The 17238-nt window shown below is 39.3% G+C and overlaps 1 protein-coding gene across 1 annotated transcript; it reads left to right on the top strand.

The window, feature by feature from the left end:
* Window positions 1–1375: 1375 nt before the first annotated feature.
* On the top strand, window positions 1376–17238 carry LOC138908257 (uncharacterized). Its single transcript, XM_070198913.1, has 2 exons — window positions 1376–1911; window positions 16884–17238. Exons 1-2 carry the CDS (start codon window positions 1376–1378, stop codon window positions 17236–17238), a joined length of 891 nt encoding a protein of 296 aa, XP_070055014.1.

The following is a 17238-nucleotide window of genomic DNA, read 5'->3' as shown; positions in this document are numbered from 1 at the left end:
AGGACTGATATTTCTGGGTTCACTAATTTCGAGGATTGAGTTTGTTTCATTAGTTAACTGTTTTGTTGTCATTTCCTATTTTCCTTTCTATTATTATTAATATATTGCGTGCAAGTTATTGTAAGTGACCCGCCTTAGCCTCGTCACTGCTTCGTCAAAGTTAGGCTCGGCACTTACAAAGTACATAGGGTCGGTTGTACTCATACTACATACTACATTCCCCTTCTACATTACTCTAGCTGTTTATTTCATTTCATATAGTTATACTTTTATTCAGACTATTATTTGTAGTACTCTAGGTACTCGTGTACTTGTGACATCAGTTCTGGGATTGTATCTAGATATCGTTTCTATTTTGGTTTACTCACTCTATTTCAGTTTATTCAGTTTCTTGGTTATCATTTAATTTGAATTGTTAAAATGGCCAAAAATAATTTCTAACGTTGGCTTTCCTAGAAAGTGAAATGTTAGGCACCATCAAGATCCCGTGGGTGGGAATTCCGGGTTATGACAAGTTGGTATCAGAGCACTAGGTTGCCTAGGTCTCACAAGTCCTGAGCAGGCTTAGTAGAGTCTGGAGGATCGATACAGAGACGTCTGTACTTATCTTTCAGAGGCTATGAAGTTTAGGACAAATTTCACTTCTTTCCTTCTCTATCGTGCGATTTTATTCTATCATGGCAGAGGTAGAGCCCAGCCTAGAGATCGAGCAGTAGCACCCGCAATGGAGCCTCATGTAGATCTTGAGGAGGAGGTCCTATCTCAAACCGTAGTTGTCGGACCATCTCAAGTCCCGGAGGGGTTCATAGCTACTCTAGTGCTTCAGGGTGCTCTAGTCCGTTTGGTGGGCCTTATGGAGTGTGTGGCCTATATCGGTGCATTCCCGGTGGCACCAACCGTCTTTGGGACTGGGAGAGGAGCACATACTCTCGCTACTCACACCCCCGAGTAGGCAGCTCCCCAATATCAGACTCCGGCAGCCTAGCCAATTGAGGTGGTTCAGTCGGTAGTTGCGGCACAGGCCGATGATAGGCCCCCTATGTCTTCGGAGACCTTGTTGAGGTTAGCTAAGTTTACCAAGCTCTTTCCTGTTCGTTTCAGTGGTGCACCTTCTGAGGACCCACAGGATTATCTAGAGTGATGCCACGAGCTGTTGTGCAACATGAATATAGTTGAGACCAATGAGGTCGACTTTGTAGAATTTCAGATAACTGGTTATGTTAAGAGATGGTGGAGAGATTATCTATTGACTAGACCAGTTGATTCGCCTGAACTTACCTGGGATCAGTTTTCACAACTATTTCTAGAGAAGTTCATTCCTGTCACTCTAAGAGAGGATTACCGTAGTCAGTTTGAGCATCTTTAGTAGGGTAGTATGACTATTACCAAGTACGAGACTCGATTTGTGGACCTAGCTCGCCATGCCATTATCTTTCTTCCTACTGAGAGGGAGAGAGTGAGGAGATTCATTGATGGGCTAACTTTCACTATCAAGCTACAGATGGCCAAGGAGACCAGAGATGATGTTACTTATCAGAGAGCCATAGATATTGCTAGATGGATCGAGATGGTTCATAGTCAGAAGAGGGGGTCGGTGTCTGATAAGAGGCCTCGTTATTCCGGTAGTTTTAGTGGTGTCTCATCTGAAGGCAGGGGTACTTTAGGTAGAGGCCATCCTCCCAAACCATTTCAGTCAGCGCTTCAGGCATCTCACAGTGTTTCGGTGAGTCGTGGTCCTTATGTATCTCATTCTAGGCAGCTAGCCTACAGTGCACAATCAGCTCCTATCAGTGCGCCTCCGATTCATAGCTATCACCATGGTTATCCGGCTCGTTCGAGTCAGCTTCAGCTTCAGCAACAACAGCAGCAGGATGGGTGTTTTAAGTGTGGAGGTACTGGTCATATAAGGAGGTTCTGTCCGAGATTGTTGAGCGGCATACCACGACAGAGTTCTCGTACCATGATCTAAGCACTGGTTGCTCCACCGCCCACTCATCCAGCTAGAGGCAGGGGCTAGGCAGCCAAATTTGGAGGTAAGGCCGTTAGAGGTGGAGGCTAGCCAGCTAGAGGCCGTCCTAGAGATGTAGGTCAGAGTGCTTTGGCCCAGCCCCGATTTTATGCTTTCCTAGCTAGAGCTGAGGTCGGGTTATCTAACGACGTTATCACAGGTATTGTTCCAGTTTTCGATATAAAGGCTTCAGTTCTATTTGATCTGGGCTCTACTTATTCCTATGTGTCATCCTATTTTGCTTAATATCTAGTTTTGCCTTGTGATTCTTTGAGTGCTCCTGTGTATGTGTCGACACTTGTGGGAAATTCTATTATTGTATATCGTGCCTATCACTTGTGTGTGATTACTATAGGGAGTCATGAGACTAGCATAGATCATCTACTTCTAGATATGGTAGACTTTGATGTTATTTTGGGCATGGATTGGCTGTCACCTTATCATACTATATTGGATTGTCACACCAAGACGGTGATCTTAGGCCTGTCAGGGTTGCCTCGATTAGGGTGGCGAAGGGCTTCTGGCCATTCTACCAGCAGGGTTATTTCCTATGTGAAGGCTCGATATATAGTCGGGAAGGGATGTCTAGTATCTTTGGCCTATGTTCGTGATTCGAATGCGGAGGTTCCTTCATGGATTCAGTACCTGTTGTGCGCGAGTTTCCAGAGGTGTTTCCTGCAGATTTGTCGGAGATGCCACCCAACTGAGATATTGACTTCTATATTGATTTGGCTTCAGGCACTCAGCCCATTTCTATTCCACCATACCGTATGGCCCCGCCGGAGTTGAAGGAATTGAAGGAGCAATTGCAAGACTTGCTTGATACAGGATTCATTAGACCTAGTGTCTCGCCCTGGGCTGCGCCTGTGTTGTTTGTGAAGAAGAAAGATGGATCGATGAGGATGTGTATAGACTATCGATAGTTGAACAAGGTCACTATCGAGAACAAGTATCTGTTGCCGAAGATTGATGACTTATTTTATCAGCTTCAGGGTGCCAAGGTGTTTTCGAAGATTGATTTGAGGTCTGGCTACCATTAGTTAAGGATTAGGACGTCGGATATCCCTAAGACGGTTTTATGGACTCGGTATGGGCATTATGAGTTCCTAGTGATGTCATTTGTGTTGACAAATGCCCCGGCAACATTTATAGATTTGATGAATTGGGTGATCAAGCCCTATTTGGATTCTTTTGTGATCGTATTTATTGATGATATCTTGATCTACTCCCACAGTTGAGAGGAGCATGAGCATCACCTTCGGATTGTACTTTAGACTTTGAGGGATAGTCAGTTATATGCCAAGTTTTCAAAGTGTGAGTTTGATTAGACTCAGTCGCCTTTTTGAGGCAAGTTGTGTCGGCAGAGGGCATAAAAGTAGATCCTAAGAAGATTGAGGCAGTTCAGAACTGACCTAGACCTACTTCAGCTACAGAGATCCAGAGTTTGCTAGGTTTGGCAGGTTATTATCGCCGGTTCGTGGAGGGGTTTTCATCCATAACAGCCCCATTTACTAAATTGACCTAGAAGGGTGCTCTGTTCAGGTGGTTGGATGAGTGTGAGTTGAGCTTTCAGAAGCTCATGACTGATTTAACTACGGCACCAGTGTTGGTGTTGCCCAGAGGTTCAATGTCCTACACTGTGTATTGTGATGCACCTCGTATTAGGCTCAGTGCAGTATTGATGCAGGATGGCAGGGTGATTGCATAGTCATCGTGGCAGTTGAAGGTTCATGAGAAGAATTACCCTATTTATGACTTAGAGTTGGCAGCCATTGTTCATGCACTGAAGATTTGGAGGCACTATCTTTATGGTGTGTCGTGTGAGGTATTCATGGATCATCGGAGTCTACAGTATTTGTTCAAGCAGAAGGATCTCAACTTGAGGCAGAGGAAGTGGTTGGAGCTGTTGAAGACTATGATATCACCATTTTGTATCATCCTGGGAAGGCCAATGTAGTGGCTGATGCCTTGAGTAGAAAGGCGGTGAGTATGGGTAGCCTTGCGTATATTCCAGTTGGTGAGAGGCCGCTAGCATCAGATGTTTAGGCTTTGGCCAATCAGTTTGTGAGGTTAGATGTTTCGGAGCCCAGTCGTGTTCTGGCTTGCACGGTCTCTCGGTCTTCCTTGTATGAACGCATCAGAGAGTGTCAGTATGACGACCCCCATTTGCTTGTCCTGAAGGACACCCTGTGGCATAGTGGTGCCAAGCAGGTCACTGTTGGGGATGATGGGGTATTACGGATGCAGGGTCGAATTTGTGTGCCCATTATGGATGGGCTTTGTGAGTTGATTCTTCAGGAGGCCCACAGTTCCCATATTCTATTTATTCGGTTGCCGCCAAGATGTATCAGGAATTGCGGCAGCATTATTGGTGGAGGAGAATGAAGAAGGATATAGTTGCATATGTAGCTAGGTGTCTGAATTGTCAGCAAGTAAAGTACGAACATTAGAGGCCTGGTGGTTTGCTTCAGAGGCTGGAGATTCCTGAATGGAAGTGGGAGCGTATTACCATGGATTTTGTTGTTGGGCTCACATAGACTCAGAAGACGTTTGACGCGATTTGGGTCATTGTGGACAGGTTGACCAAGTTGGCACATTTCATTCTAGTGGCAGTTACCTATTCTTCAGAGCGGTTAGCTGAGATCTACATCTGCGAGATCGTACGTCTTCACGATATTCCCATGTACATCATTTCTGATCGGGGTACACAGTTCACCTTGCACTTCTAGAGGGACGTACATCGTGAGTTAGGCACACGGGTTGAGTTGAGTACAATATTTCATCCCCAGACGGACGGGCAGTCCGAGCGCACTATTCAGATATTGGAGGATATGCTTCATGTTTGCATTATAGATTTTGAGGGTTCTTGGGACCAGTTCTTGCTGCTTGCGGAGTCTGTCTACAACAACAACTACCAGTCGAGTATTCAGATACCTCCCTATGAGGCATTATACGGGAGGCGGTGTCGTTCGCCAGTCGAATGGTTTGAGCCGGAGAGGCTCAGTTGTTGGGTACCGATTTGGTTCAGGATACCTTGGAAAAGGTCTGGATTATTCAGGATCGACTTCACATAACTCAGTCTAGGCAGAAGAGTTATACCGACCGTAGAGTTCGTGATGTTGCATTCATGGTTGGAGAGAGGATATTGCTCCGAGTTTCACCCATGAAGGGTGTGATGAGGTTCGAAAAGAAGGGAAAGTTGAGCCATAGGTATATCAGACCTTTTGAGATTCTTGAGAGAGTGGGTGAGGTGGCCTATAAACTGGCATTGCCACCTAGTTTATCAGCAGTCCGTCTGGTGTTCCATATATCCATGCTCCGGAAGTATCACGGTGATCTGTCCCATGTGTTAGATTTCAACTCAGTCCAATTGGACAGGGATTTGACTTATGAAGAAGAGCGAGTGAATTATTGTAACAATATTTGCCAACTTAAATATGTTCCCTCCTAAAAACTACCTATAGTTTCCAACTGTCTGAGACGTCCATATCGTGTAATCTTTGACTAGGTTTACGCCCTTCAGGAGCTTATACCTAGATTTATTTTGTACAAAACTCACTCAAATGGTTGAAAATATTGAATTATACACCTATAACTCAAACAAATTGATGGGCTCAGTAGTTAAAACCTGAGCACTAAACCCATACATACATATAGCTTGCTGTCTCTTGACTGCTCCTATTGAGTACAGTCTTATTTGTTTTGGTTAATAATGTGAAAAGATAATATGATCTCATGATGGCATATGGCCTCACCTTCTAAATTTAACATGCATATTTTGGATTAATTTCACATGATTAGAATAAAAGTAGTAACTCAGTCGCATTTTGTTTGACATTTTTTGTTAGTCCCGCCAATATTGCTGTATTTATAAATAATAATTCTGCAAAATATAAGTTATCGTAATGAAACAGTAATTAATTCGAGCCCATTGAATTCACAGTATTTCCTTAAGGAATTTAATCCCCTCCTAGTACCCAAGGTAATGGATTATTTCCTCCCAGGATAGAACAAATCACACACTGGTATAGCGGTACTTCAAACCCCAGTGTTTCAGCGAACACAAAGTTCGGTAGGAAATCACACTTACAGTTGCTTTGTTTGAAGTTAAAACAATGTAGAACAAAGGAGTAGAAACTCAAAAAATCGTATGGAAATGCTGAGAGGAAGGAGTGCAATGTATAGCCAAAGTTGAGCGTTTTCGTTTTCAGTTTTTGTGTTGTTTTCGTTCTTCGTTCGTGTCTTTCTTCAACAGCTGCTACACATATATATAGCAGCCAGCTTTGAAGATGAACGACCCTCCATCCTCCATGGTGGAGCATGCACTAGCTTGTTTGTGGAGCAAGCACTTGGCCATGGTGGTGGTCAATACACGGATTGGAAAATATCCGTTACAAATACGGATAATCTTACGTTAATATTTACTATTAACAAATAAATTTGGTCCAAAAAATTAATCAATCAATCGATCATTTGACCAAATCCAAATCCAAATCCGAATCCAAATCTGAAGCCGAAGCCGAAGCCGTAGCCGTAGCCGTAGCCATAGCCGAAGCCGAGCCGAGCGAGCGACGACGACGATGGCGCGAGGCTTGCTTTCTTCTTAACTCTTTAAGAGCTACAAGAAGAGCAATTATATATATACCCACCAAAAATCTTTTCCTCTTCCAATATGGGACAATGTCTCATTGTCAAGAGAGGGAAACTTAAAATTTTATTCAAAAATTTCATTTTCCCTCCATTTCCCATTCACCCTCATTTTAAGACTATTTCATCTTAAATAACAAAAACCTCAACAACCCCCCACATGAATGGGGAATGGCTATATAACGGAAGTATGCATGGAAAAACTGTGTGATTTACAAGCAAGGATTAATCGCATCTGGATAAGTAGGTTTCCCTTTGAACTTTCCGTAGTAAACTTATGTCGGATATACTCGGTCAATCGGTAGATTTGATATCTTTGAACCATCGATCTTTGGTGTATACCTAGACAACCATAAGTCATACAATCAACCCTTAACCGTCTTTGGTTCTCATTGTTGTGTTCGTTTCAGCTATGAACACCGCCTGGTTTCATAAGTGCATAGAGAACTGGCCTTACAAAGTTCTCCTTGAAGCGGCTAACACTTCACACTTACATAGGTGATTCCTAAATGTGTCATCCTGTAGATACACTATTTGATATACCCCGTATCAAATTTAGAAATCATTAAAAAGCCTTAATGCTTTATCCTTGGTACTGAACATTGTCTCATCACGAAAACGAACTAAAATTTTATTTGACAATGTTGAACCGTCATTAATGACTTTGTTTGATCTCCTTGAACCTAGATCTTGGGATCTCCAGTCTTCTAGGTAGAGTTACCGCCACAATGACTTGTTCTCGGCCATAGCCCTATTCCCCTTGATGATTTCTCAACTACCTCTCTAGTTAGGCCTTTTGTAAGTGGATCCGATACATTATCACTTGACTTTACATAGTCAATCGTGATAATTCCTCTAGAGAGTAATTGCCTAACGGTTTTATGTCTTCGTCGTATATGACGAGATTTACCGTTATACATAACGCTCCCAGCCCTTCCAATTGCCGCTTGACTATCACAATGTATGCATATTGGTGCCAACGGTTTGGGCCAAAATGGAATGTCTTCCAAGAAATTCCGGAGCCATTCAGCTTCTTCACCGGCTTTATCTAAGGCTATGAATTCAGCCTCCATTGTAGAGCGGGCAATACATGTTTGTTTGGACGACTTCCAAGATACCGCTCCTCCACCAATAGTGAATACATATCCACTCGTGGACTTAGAATCAGTTGAACCGGTGATCCAATTTGCATCACAGTATCCCTCAATCACCGCAGGGAAATTACTGTAGTGCAATTCAAAGTTCTGGGTATGTTCTAAATATCCCAAAACTCGTTTCATTGCCATCCAATGAGATTGGCCTGGATTGCTCGTATATCGACTCAGTTTACTTATAGCACAAGCTATATCTGGTCGTGTACAATTCATGATATACATTAAGCATCCCAACACACGAGCATAATCCAATTGTGATATGCTTTGGCCTTTATTCTTTGCTAATGCAAGATTCACGTCAATTGGAGTCTTTGCAACTTTAAAGCCCAAGTGCTTGAATTTTTCAAGTACTGTCTTAATATAATGAGATTGTGACAATGCCAGACCTTGAGGAGTCTTATGGATCTTAATTCCCAGAATTAAATCAGCAACTCCCAAGTCTTTCATATCAAACTTGCTATTGAGCATACGCTTAGTAGCATTTATGTTGGCAATGTCATTACTCATTATCAGCATATCATCCACATATAGGCAAACAATGACTATGTGATTTGGAACATTTTTAATGTACACACATTTATCACATTCATTTATCTTAAAACCATTTGACAACATTGTTTGGTCAAATTTCGCATGCCATTATTTGGGTGCTTGTTTTAGTCCGTAAAGAGACTTAACAAGTCTACATACTTTCTTTTCTTTACCTGGAATCACAAACCCTTCAGGTTGTTCCATGTAAATTTTTTCCTCTAACTCTCCATTTAAGAAGGCCGTCTTAACATCCATTTCATGAATTTCAAGACCATACACTGCAGCTAATGCTACTAACATCCGTATGGACGTAATTCTTATAACTGGAGAGTATGTATCAAAGTAGTCTAGACCTTCTCGTTGTCTATACCCTTTGACTACGAGTCTTGCCTTGAATTTATCAATAGTGCCATCATCTTTGATTTTTCTCTTAAAAATCCATTTAGAACCCAAAGGTTTATTTCCAGGAGGAAGATCAACCAATTCCCATGTATGGTTGTTCAATATTGATTCTATTTCACTATTGACTACCTCTTTCCAAAACAATGATTCCGAAGAAGTCATAGCTTCTTTAAATGTTTGAGGCTCATTCTCCAATAAGAAAGTCACAAAATCTGGTCCAAATGAAGTAGACGTTTTTTGACGTTTACTACATCTTGGATCCTCCTGATTACATATACTTTCCTTTGTTTCTTCCCGAGGTCGTTTAGATCCTTCACCAAACGACTCACATTCTTTTTTATACGGATATATATTTTCAAAGAACTCAGCATTATCTGATTCTATAACCGTATTATTATAAATGTCGGGATTTTCTGATTTATGAACCAGAAATCGATATGCTTTACTATTTGTCGCATATCCTATGAAAACACAATCAACGATTTTCGGACCTATCTTTACCCTTTTGGGTTTAGGAACTTGTACTTTTGTCAAACACCCCCACACTTTAAAATAATTCAAGTTGGGCTTCCTTCCTTTCCATTTTTCATATGGAATGGATTGTGTTTTGCTATGGGGCACTCGATTTAATATTCGATTAGCCGTAAGAATGGCTTCCCCACAAGTTCTATGGCAAACCAGAACTTATCAACAACGCGTTCATCATCTCCTTTAATATGCGATTCTTTCTTTCCGCAATCCCATTAGATTGGGGCGTGTAAGGGGTTGTTGTTTGATGAATAATTCCATATTCTAAATATATTTCTTCAAAAAGAGATTCAAATTCACCACCCCTATCTCTTCTTATCATTTTTACTTTCTTGTTAAGTTGCGTTTCAACTTCATTTTTGTATTGCCTGAATGCGTCTATTGCTTCATCTTTACTATTCAGTAAGTAAACATAGCAATATCGAGTACCATCGTCAATAAAAGTTATGAAATACTTCTTTCCACCGCGAGATGGTATTGACTTCATGTCACAAATATCTGTGTGAATTAAGTCTAAAGGATTTGAATTCCTTTCAACTGACTTATAAGGATGTTTAACATACTTAGATTCCACACATGTTTGACATTTTGATTTTTCGCATTCAAACTTAGGCAGTACTTCCAAGTTAATCATTTTCCGCAAGGTTTTATAATTGACATGACCCAAACGTACGTGCCATAAATCATTTGACTCAAGTAAGTAAGAAGAAGCTGAAATATTATTATTGTTTTCTACAACCATTACATTCAGATTGAAAAGGCCCTCGATGAGGTAACCTTTTCCTACAAATATTTCATTCTTACTTATGACAACCTTGTCGGACACAAAAACGCACTTAAAATCGTGCTTAACAAGAAGTCCAGTAGAGACTAAATTCTTTCTCATTTCGGGAACATGAAGGACATTGTTCAAAGTCATGACCTTGCCAGAAGTCATTTTCAGAAATATCTTCCCATATCCTTCAACTTTTGCTGTTGAAGCATTTCCCATATAAACTGTCTCTCCGGGTCCAGCAGGAGCATAAGTAGCAAAAGCTTCTCTAACTACACAAACATGACGAGTGGCTCCTGAATCAAACCACCATAGTTTAGGATTTCCCACCAAGTTACATTCAGAAAGCATGGCACACAAGTTATCAACATCATCATGCTTTATTACCATGTTTGCTTGACCCCTTTTCTTGTCTTTCTTCGGAGCACGACACTCCGTAGATTTGTGTCCCATTTTCCCACAGTTGTAGCAGTTTCCACTGAACCGCTTCTTACTTGGGTTGTATTTCGGACTAGAAGCCTTCTTCCTCTTTTTGTTATCTTCAACAATATTTGCTCCAATTATTGTTGAATTTCCACGGCCTCTCCTTTCAGCAGCTTTATTATCCTCTTCGATTCTCAACCGAACAATGAGATCTTCAAGGGACATTTCCTTTCGTTTGTGTTTCAAATAATTTTTGAAGTCCTTCCACAACGGAAGCAACTTCTCAATCATTGCTGCTACTTGGAATGCTTCATTGATGACAAGACCTTCAGCAAGTAGATCATGAATAATCACTTATAATTCCTGGACTTGGGTAATAACAGACTTGCTATCTACCATTTTGTAGTCCAAAATTTTTGTGGCAGCGAATTTCTTCATCCCGACATTTTCAGTTTTATATTTCTTTTCAAGCGCATTCCACAATTCTTTTGACGTCTCCACGCCACTGTATACATTATACAGATTATCATCCAGTCCGCTAAGAATATAATTCTTGCATAAAAAATCAGAATGCTTCCATGTTTTAATCACGATAAAGCGTTCATTCTCTGGAGTTTTATCTGGCAGATCAGGAACATCTTCCTTGATGAACTTCTGTAGACATAACGTAGTTAAGTAGAAGAACATCTTCTGCTGCCAGCGCTTGAAATCAATGCCGAAATTTTTTTTGGGTTTTTCTGCCGGTGCCAACGCCGGTGTTCGGCTTGTCGATGCGTTGGCAGTCACCGTCGGAACAACTTGGTTTTCGCTTTCAGTCGTCATTTTTTCTGTAAAAGAATGACACAAACAAATGTTTAATAAATATTTTCAAACTAGAGTAAAAATCACGTAGATTTTAATCTCCAACAAAACGCCACGAAGGCTTTACTCTCCAAAATGGGAGTACACAAAACCACAAAGGTTTTAGTTTGCAGAATAATAAGAATAACACAAATACAGAAATAAATATTAAATTCCTTAAGATTGTTAGTCCCGCCAATATTGTTGTATTTGTAAATAATAATTCTGCAAAATATAAGTTATCGTAATGAAACAGTAATTAATTCGAGCCCACTGAATTCACAGTGTTTTCTTAAGGAATTTAATCCCCTCCTAGTACCCAAGGTAATGAATTATTTCCTCCCAGGATAGAACAAATCACACACTGGTGTAGCGGTACTTCAAATCCCAGTATTTCAGCGAACACAAAGTTCGGTAGCAAATCACACTTACAGTTGCTTTGTTTGAAGTTAAAACAATGCAGAACAAAGGAGTAGAAACTCAAAAAATCGTATGGAAATGCTGAGAGGAAGGAGTGCAATGTATAGCCAAAGTTGAGCGTTTTCGTTTTCAGTTTTTGTGTTGTTTTCGTTCTTCGTTCGTGTCTTTCTTCAACAGCTGCTGCACATATATATAACCGCCAACTTTGAAGATGAACGACCCTCCATCCTCCATGGTGGAGCATGCACTAGCTTGTTTGTGGAGCAAGCACTTGGCCATGGTGGGAAGAGCATTAGGCGGCTGTTATTGCAGCTGGTGGTCAATACACGGATTGAAAAATATCCGTTACAAATGCGGATAATCTTACGTTAATATTTACTATTAACAAATAAATTTGGTCGAAGCCGAAGCCGTAGCCGAAGCCGAGCCGAGCAAGCGAGCGACGACGACGGCGCGAGGCTTGCTTTCTTCTTAACTCTTTAAGAGCTACAAGAAGAGCAATTATATATATACCCACCAAAAATCTTTTCCTCTTCAATATGAGACAATGTCTCATTGTCAAGGAGGGGAAACTTAAAATTTTACTCAAAAATTTCATTTTCCCTCCATTTCCCGTTCACCCTCATTTTAAAACTATTTCATCTTAAATAACAAAAACCTCAACATTTTTCACTTGTTTAATGCCAATTCGTTCAAGTTTTACAGTTAAATCGAATTAGATTAACTGATTCACTTTCTAAGTTAAAGTTTAAATGCTCTAAATTTAAATAAAAAATATCATAATTTGCATTTTTTCTAAATTCAAAAAAAGCGTAAGAATACATTTTAACATGCAGTCAAAGCTTCATTCAATAGCTTTTACTATAATTTTTGTTTTTTTTACGCTTCAGAATATGCGGTGAAACTTCATGTTACAGTTAATAGTGCTCACAAACTAGAACCAATTTGTTAAATGATGTTCTAGTTGTATTATATGCCTCCTTTTCAAACAGCTATATCTAGAAAACATCGAATAAAACTTCTTAAAGATTCTTAGTTCAAGTTTTAGAAAAATGTCAAAATCAATATCCTGGATTGGAGGGTTTATGTTTCTCCCCTTTCGTTCTTATTAGCCAGCTTTTAAGCATTTCCATAGGACCACTACAGTAATGATCTTTTTCCATTGTCCTTAATCAGTGTTTCTGTCTAGGGTTGGCAGATCTAAATTGACTTTCATAATGTTGAAAGAGATGACCTTGAGTAAGTAATTATACAATTGTTCAAATTGTTAGTCATAAATAACGGATTTCAAATTATATGAAACTATTAGCAATTCGGAATGATCTAAATTTTTTATTTCACTTTTACCGAGGGTTTTGTAAATATTTTGAGTAACTTGATAGTATAATTGCTTTTATACTATTGAAAAAATACTAATGTTAGTATACGCGCTTTGCACATGTTCCCTATGTCAATGAATAAATAATTTTTAAAAATCATATAAGTAGTATTAAATGATGTGTTTGAGATATAAAATAAAAATAAAAAAGTATAACTTTCTAAAAATATATTTTTAGATTTCATTTAGCTAGATCAATAAAGGATAAAATCTTGTCACATGAAAGTCCTTAGAGGTTATATGAATATCTTATGAATTCTAAATATTAAAAAATAATCTAATATTATCCAATATGAAATTTCTTTTTAAAAGATAAAAAAGTTTATACTTTTATAATAACATAAATAGATATGTATAAATGATTAAGTTATCAGTATTTTACTTTTTTTTAGCTATAGTGAGCTGTATATTTATATTTTTCATCATTTTTTTAATCTTTTTCTGTTGCATTATTTTAAAATTTAATCTTTAAAATTTTCATTGTACGCATAACTTTTAGATGGTCAAAACTAAAATTATAGGTAGTCAAAACATGGACTACACTTTAATGGAAAAAGTATATTTTCAAGAAAATAATTATATAAATTAACGTATATATAATAGTTTAAATATTTATTTTAGGAGAAATAACGTGTACATTGAATAAAACCTTGAATTGCTTTATCAAATTACGCATGTACGTGCCTAATTTGTATGCCGACGTATAATAAAAGGAAAAATGCTATAAGCGGATTATTTGATTTAAATAAGGTAAGATCTTAGTCAATTTTAAAGTCATAAATATTAATATTTCTTACCTAGTTCAATAAATAAAGATTTAATACCCAAAATTTAGTTGATTTAAAAGTCCTAAATATAAAAAAATTAACTTAAATTATAATTTTGTCCAATGTAAATCAGTTTTTAAAAAATAAAATAGGGGAACGATAATTTTTTAACGACAATTAGTAGAATATAGATTGATAAGTTAAACTCCATATACAATTATAAACTTAGCTGAAACCAAGCACTGGAATACAATAATACAGCTCTAAGTGGGGTCTATGTGTAATTGCATTGCAGCTAAATGCTACTATTATAGGAAAAACAAGCTTTAGCTCATTCTAAATTTAGAAAACGGGTAGCTAGCAATATTTGGTCTGCATAAGTTGTCACTTGTCTCAATAACATTAATGCACCAGGAAATTAGGTAATCCTTCTATTTCAATTTATGTTAACCTACTTTTTTTTTTAGTCCGTATAAAAAAGAATGATTATTTTCTTTATTTAGAAATAGTTACCTTTATGTAATGATTTATAGCCATGCAAAATATATATATCTTATTTTACACCACAATTTAAAAGTTTCTCTCTTTTCTTAAATTTCGTACTCAGTCAAATGAATTCATATATATTGAAAGGGAGGGAGTAATTACCCGGGAGCAGAGAAAGTACGTAGTGATTGAGAAAGCAATCACCATTGACCCAAGGCAACCGTCCCATATCTCTCCGTTGCATGCAAACCAAGTACTATCATTGCATTTTGACTTATTTTTATCAATTTCAAGCCATTACTTTGTCAGAAACAAGAAGAATGAGTACTGCCTACAAGCTGGTTTTAAATCTCTTGATAAGTGTGAGATTTTTTTTAAAAAACTTTAGTTTAAGATAATGTAATCATAATTTATTGTATCTCTATCTCCACGAGATAGGGGTAAGATCTCCGTATACATTACCTTCTTCAGATTTTATTTGTGGGACTACACTAAATTTTTTGTTATTGTTATTATTGTTTATCCTTAAAAGAAGTAATAATTAAATTTATACGCGGTTTAAAGAATACGCGATTCAATTTAAAATGAATGATCTATGAACAGAAAATAATTAAAGTAAAGATAAACAAAATGATCAAACCAAACGTGATGGACAATTAAGCCTAATTTTTGAATGAATGCTGAAAATTGACCCCGGTCGAGCCCTCGAGACGGGCTCGATTACAACTAGGTAAATAAGCAGCTGAAGAACACTATGAACAGTAGTTAGAGAACAAAAATAATTTTTATTGATTTGATATGCGTGTCAATAGTGGTTTTAAAATAAAATATAGTATGGTAGTTTCAATCTTAGTACAAGTCTAAATAAGGTAAAAAATCTTCTCCTTCCAGTAAATATTTATCTGCAGTTAATATCGGGTGGGATTTGTATTGTAACATCCAGTTGAGGGTGAATATTACGGATCCCCGCTTATCGCGCGTAGCTGTTTTTTCCCTTAATCTCGACCCTTCACTCTGCTCGAACCCGATGCTCAGCCGTATCCGGTCCCGGGTGTACCATTCGTCCTTCCCGGGCTCTAAGACGTGGAACCCCTCGGCTTTACTCAAGGTCATGCCAGATCGTGCTTCCCTCTCGTTTCTTTACCTGGAAATCGGGGATAACTTTATCCCCGATTTTACCCGTACACATATAGTCCCCTCATTTTTAGAAGAGCAGACTTATCGAAACGGCGAGAAGTAATTAATTGACCCCGGTTCCTTCCTCTGTACGCTACAATTGGGTCGACGAGTCAGTGAAGCATCTCATCAGTTGCGTCGTTCTGACTTCGGACACGTGTTAGCCACCGATTGACCATCATTGAATGCAAAGCGTCACGCATTAATTACCTCCCTCCTATAAAAGCTTCAGTTATTTTTTCACTTTTTTACTTTCTGATTTCGAACATTCTTAAGTTACCCCCGAATTTTTCACTTGCTCATAATTCCTTCAAATCTTCATACATTGTTCTTCACACCTTCATTTCTTCATCTCCAATCTTCAAATCTTCATATTTCATCTTTGAATCTTCAAGTTTGACCTTCAAATCTTCATACCCACCTTCAAACCTTCATATCCGCCTTCAAACCTTCATATTCCAAGATATCAATGGCAAAAAACTCAAAATTCGTGCCTCAAATTTATATTTCTTCAACTGCCACCCCGACCACTGACATCAAAGCGACCCTGCCAGCAGCAGCCCCAGAACCTCCCTTTAAGGACTTTATTCTCGGAGGTTGTTCCATAGACAACGATTTTAAGGTCGAGAAGGCCTCCAAATAAGGGGATTACGGTGAGGAGGTGTGGAGGTATATCTGTTCCATCACCGAAGACACGCTTCCGACGGTCCTGGAGGACTGCAAGTGAGAGGGAAAAGAAATAGTCATCTCCGGTCCTGACGAGGACATTACAACTCACGTGGAGGGGTACTTAAGCATTTATAAATACCCATTCACGCTTGGTCTGGTGGACCCGTTGGTCCTCGACTTTTGTAAAAGGTACGAGGTTTGCCTCGGGCAGATCCATTCATCTTTTTGGAGGATCGTGATTCTCCTCCATCACTTTGTTATTAACACGGAGGAGCCCCGGTTAACTATCGACCACTTTCTCCACATCTACGATCCCTGATTCTTACGATAGGGGTTAATTAAGCTTGCCCGACGGGCAAAGAAGGCTCCCTTCTCGAGCAGCGACGAAGATAGGGACCGAGGCTGGTAGGGGAGATTCGTTCGGGTAAAGACCGAGGATCTCATTCCCTCCGATTTCTTGTCGTTCCCCAAAAGTGGAACTCAAAACTTAAGTTAATCTCCTCTTAAGTAGTTAAATAGTTCTTTGATTTTATTCTTCTTTCTCATTGCTCGGTTTTCCCATTGTGCAGCGGTCGCCCGTGTCCCCAATGCAGTCCCCCATGGTGAATGTCCTTCCTCCCCCGATTGGATTTCCCTTTTGTTCTATTGTCGTATTGACTAAGTCCATTTCTTCTTTCTATAGGTTTTCCCAAGACCACCTAGCTTCGGGCAGTGGACGAGGACGAGGCCCTGTCCCCATCTATAAAACCCTCCGCTTTGGGACAGCCTACCGCCGAGGTCACTGTGAGGAAGGAGGAGAAGAAGAGAAGAAAGAGGGTGTCTTCTCGCTCCCTGGATGCGGACACCGAGCCCAAGAAAAAGAGAGTCATGGTCAAGGTCCAAAAGAGCAACAAAAAGAGTACTCGGGCAAGGTACTGGACCCTGATTCCCTTTATCGGCTCAGGGAATACCCTGAAGATGATGACATGGAGTTTGTCGCTCATGAGCTGGCCAGCGCTGCAGAAGAGCGAGCGAAATTAGAGGGAAGTGACTGTTAG

This window comes from Nicotiana tomentosiformis, chromosome 1 (genome assembly GCF_000390325.3).
Source record: "Nicotiana tomentosiformis chromosome 1, ASM39032v3, whole genome shotgun sequence".
Lineage (NCBI taxonomy): Eukaryota > Viridiplantae > Streptophyta > Magnoliopsida > Solanales > Solanaceae > Nicotiana > Nicotiana tomentosiformis.
Note: the sequence above shows the minus strand (reverse complement) of the source record. Positions and strands in the feature narration are given on the sequence as shown.

Excerpts from the sequence above, each read along its gene's own strand:
- LOC138908257 (XM_070198913.1), top strand. The coding sequence starts at position 1,376 with ATGACTATTACCAAGTACGAGACTCGATTTGTGGACCTAGCTCGCCAT. Across the intron at positions 1,912-16,883 it reads GGTACTGGTCATATAAGGAG|GTTTTCCCAAGACCACCTAG; the intron begins GTTCTGTCCGAG and ends TTCTTTCTATAG.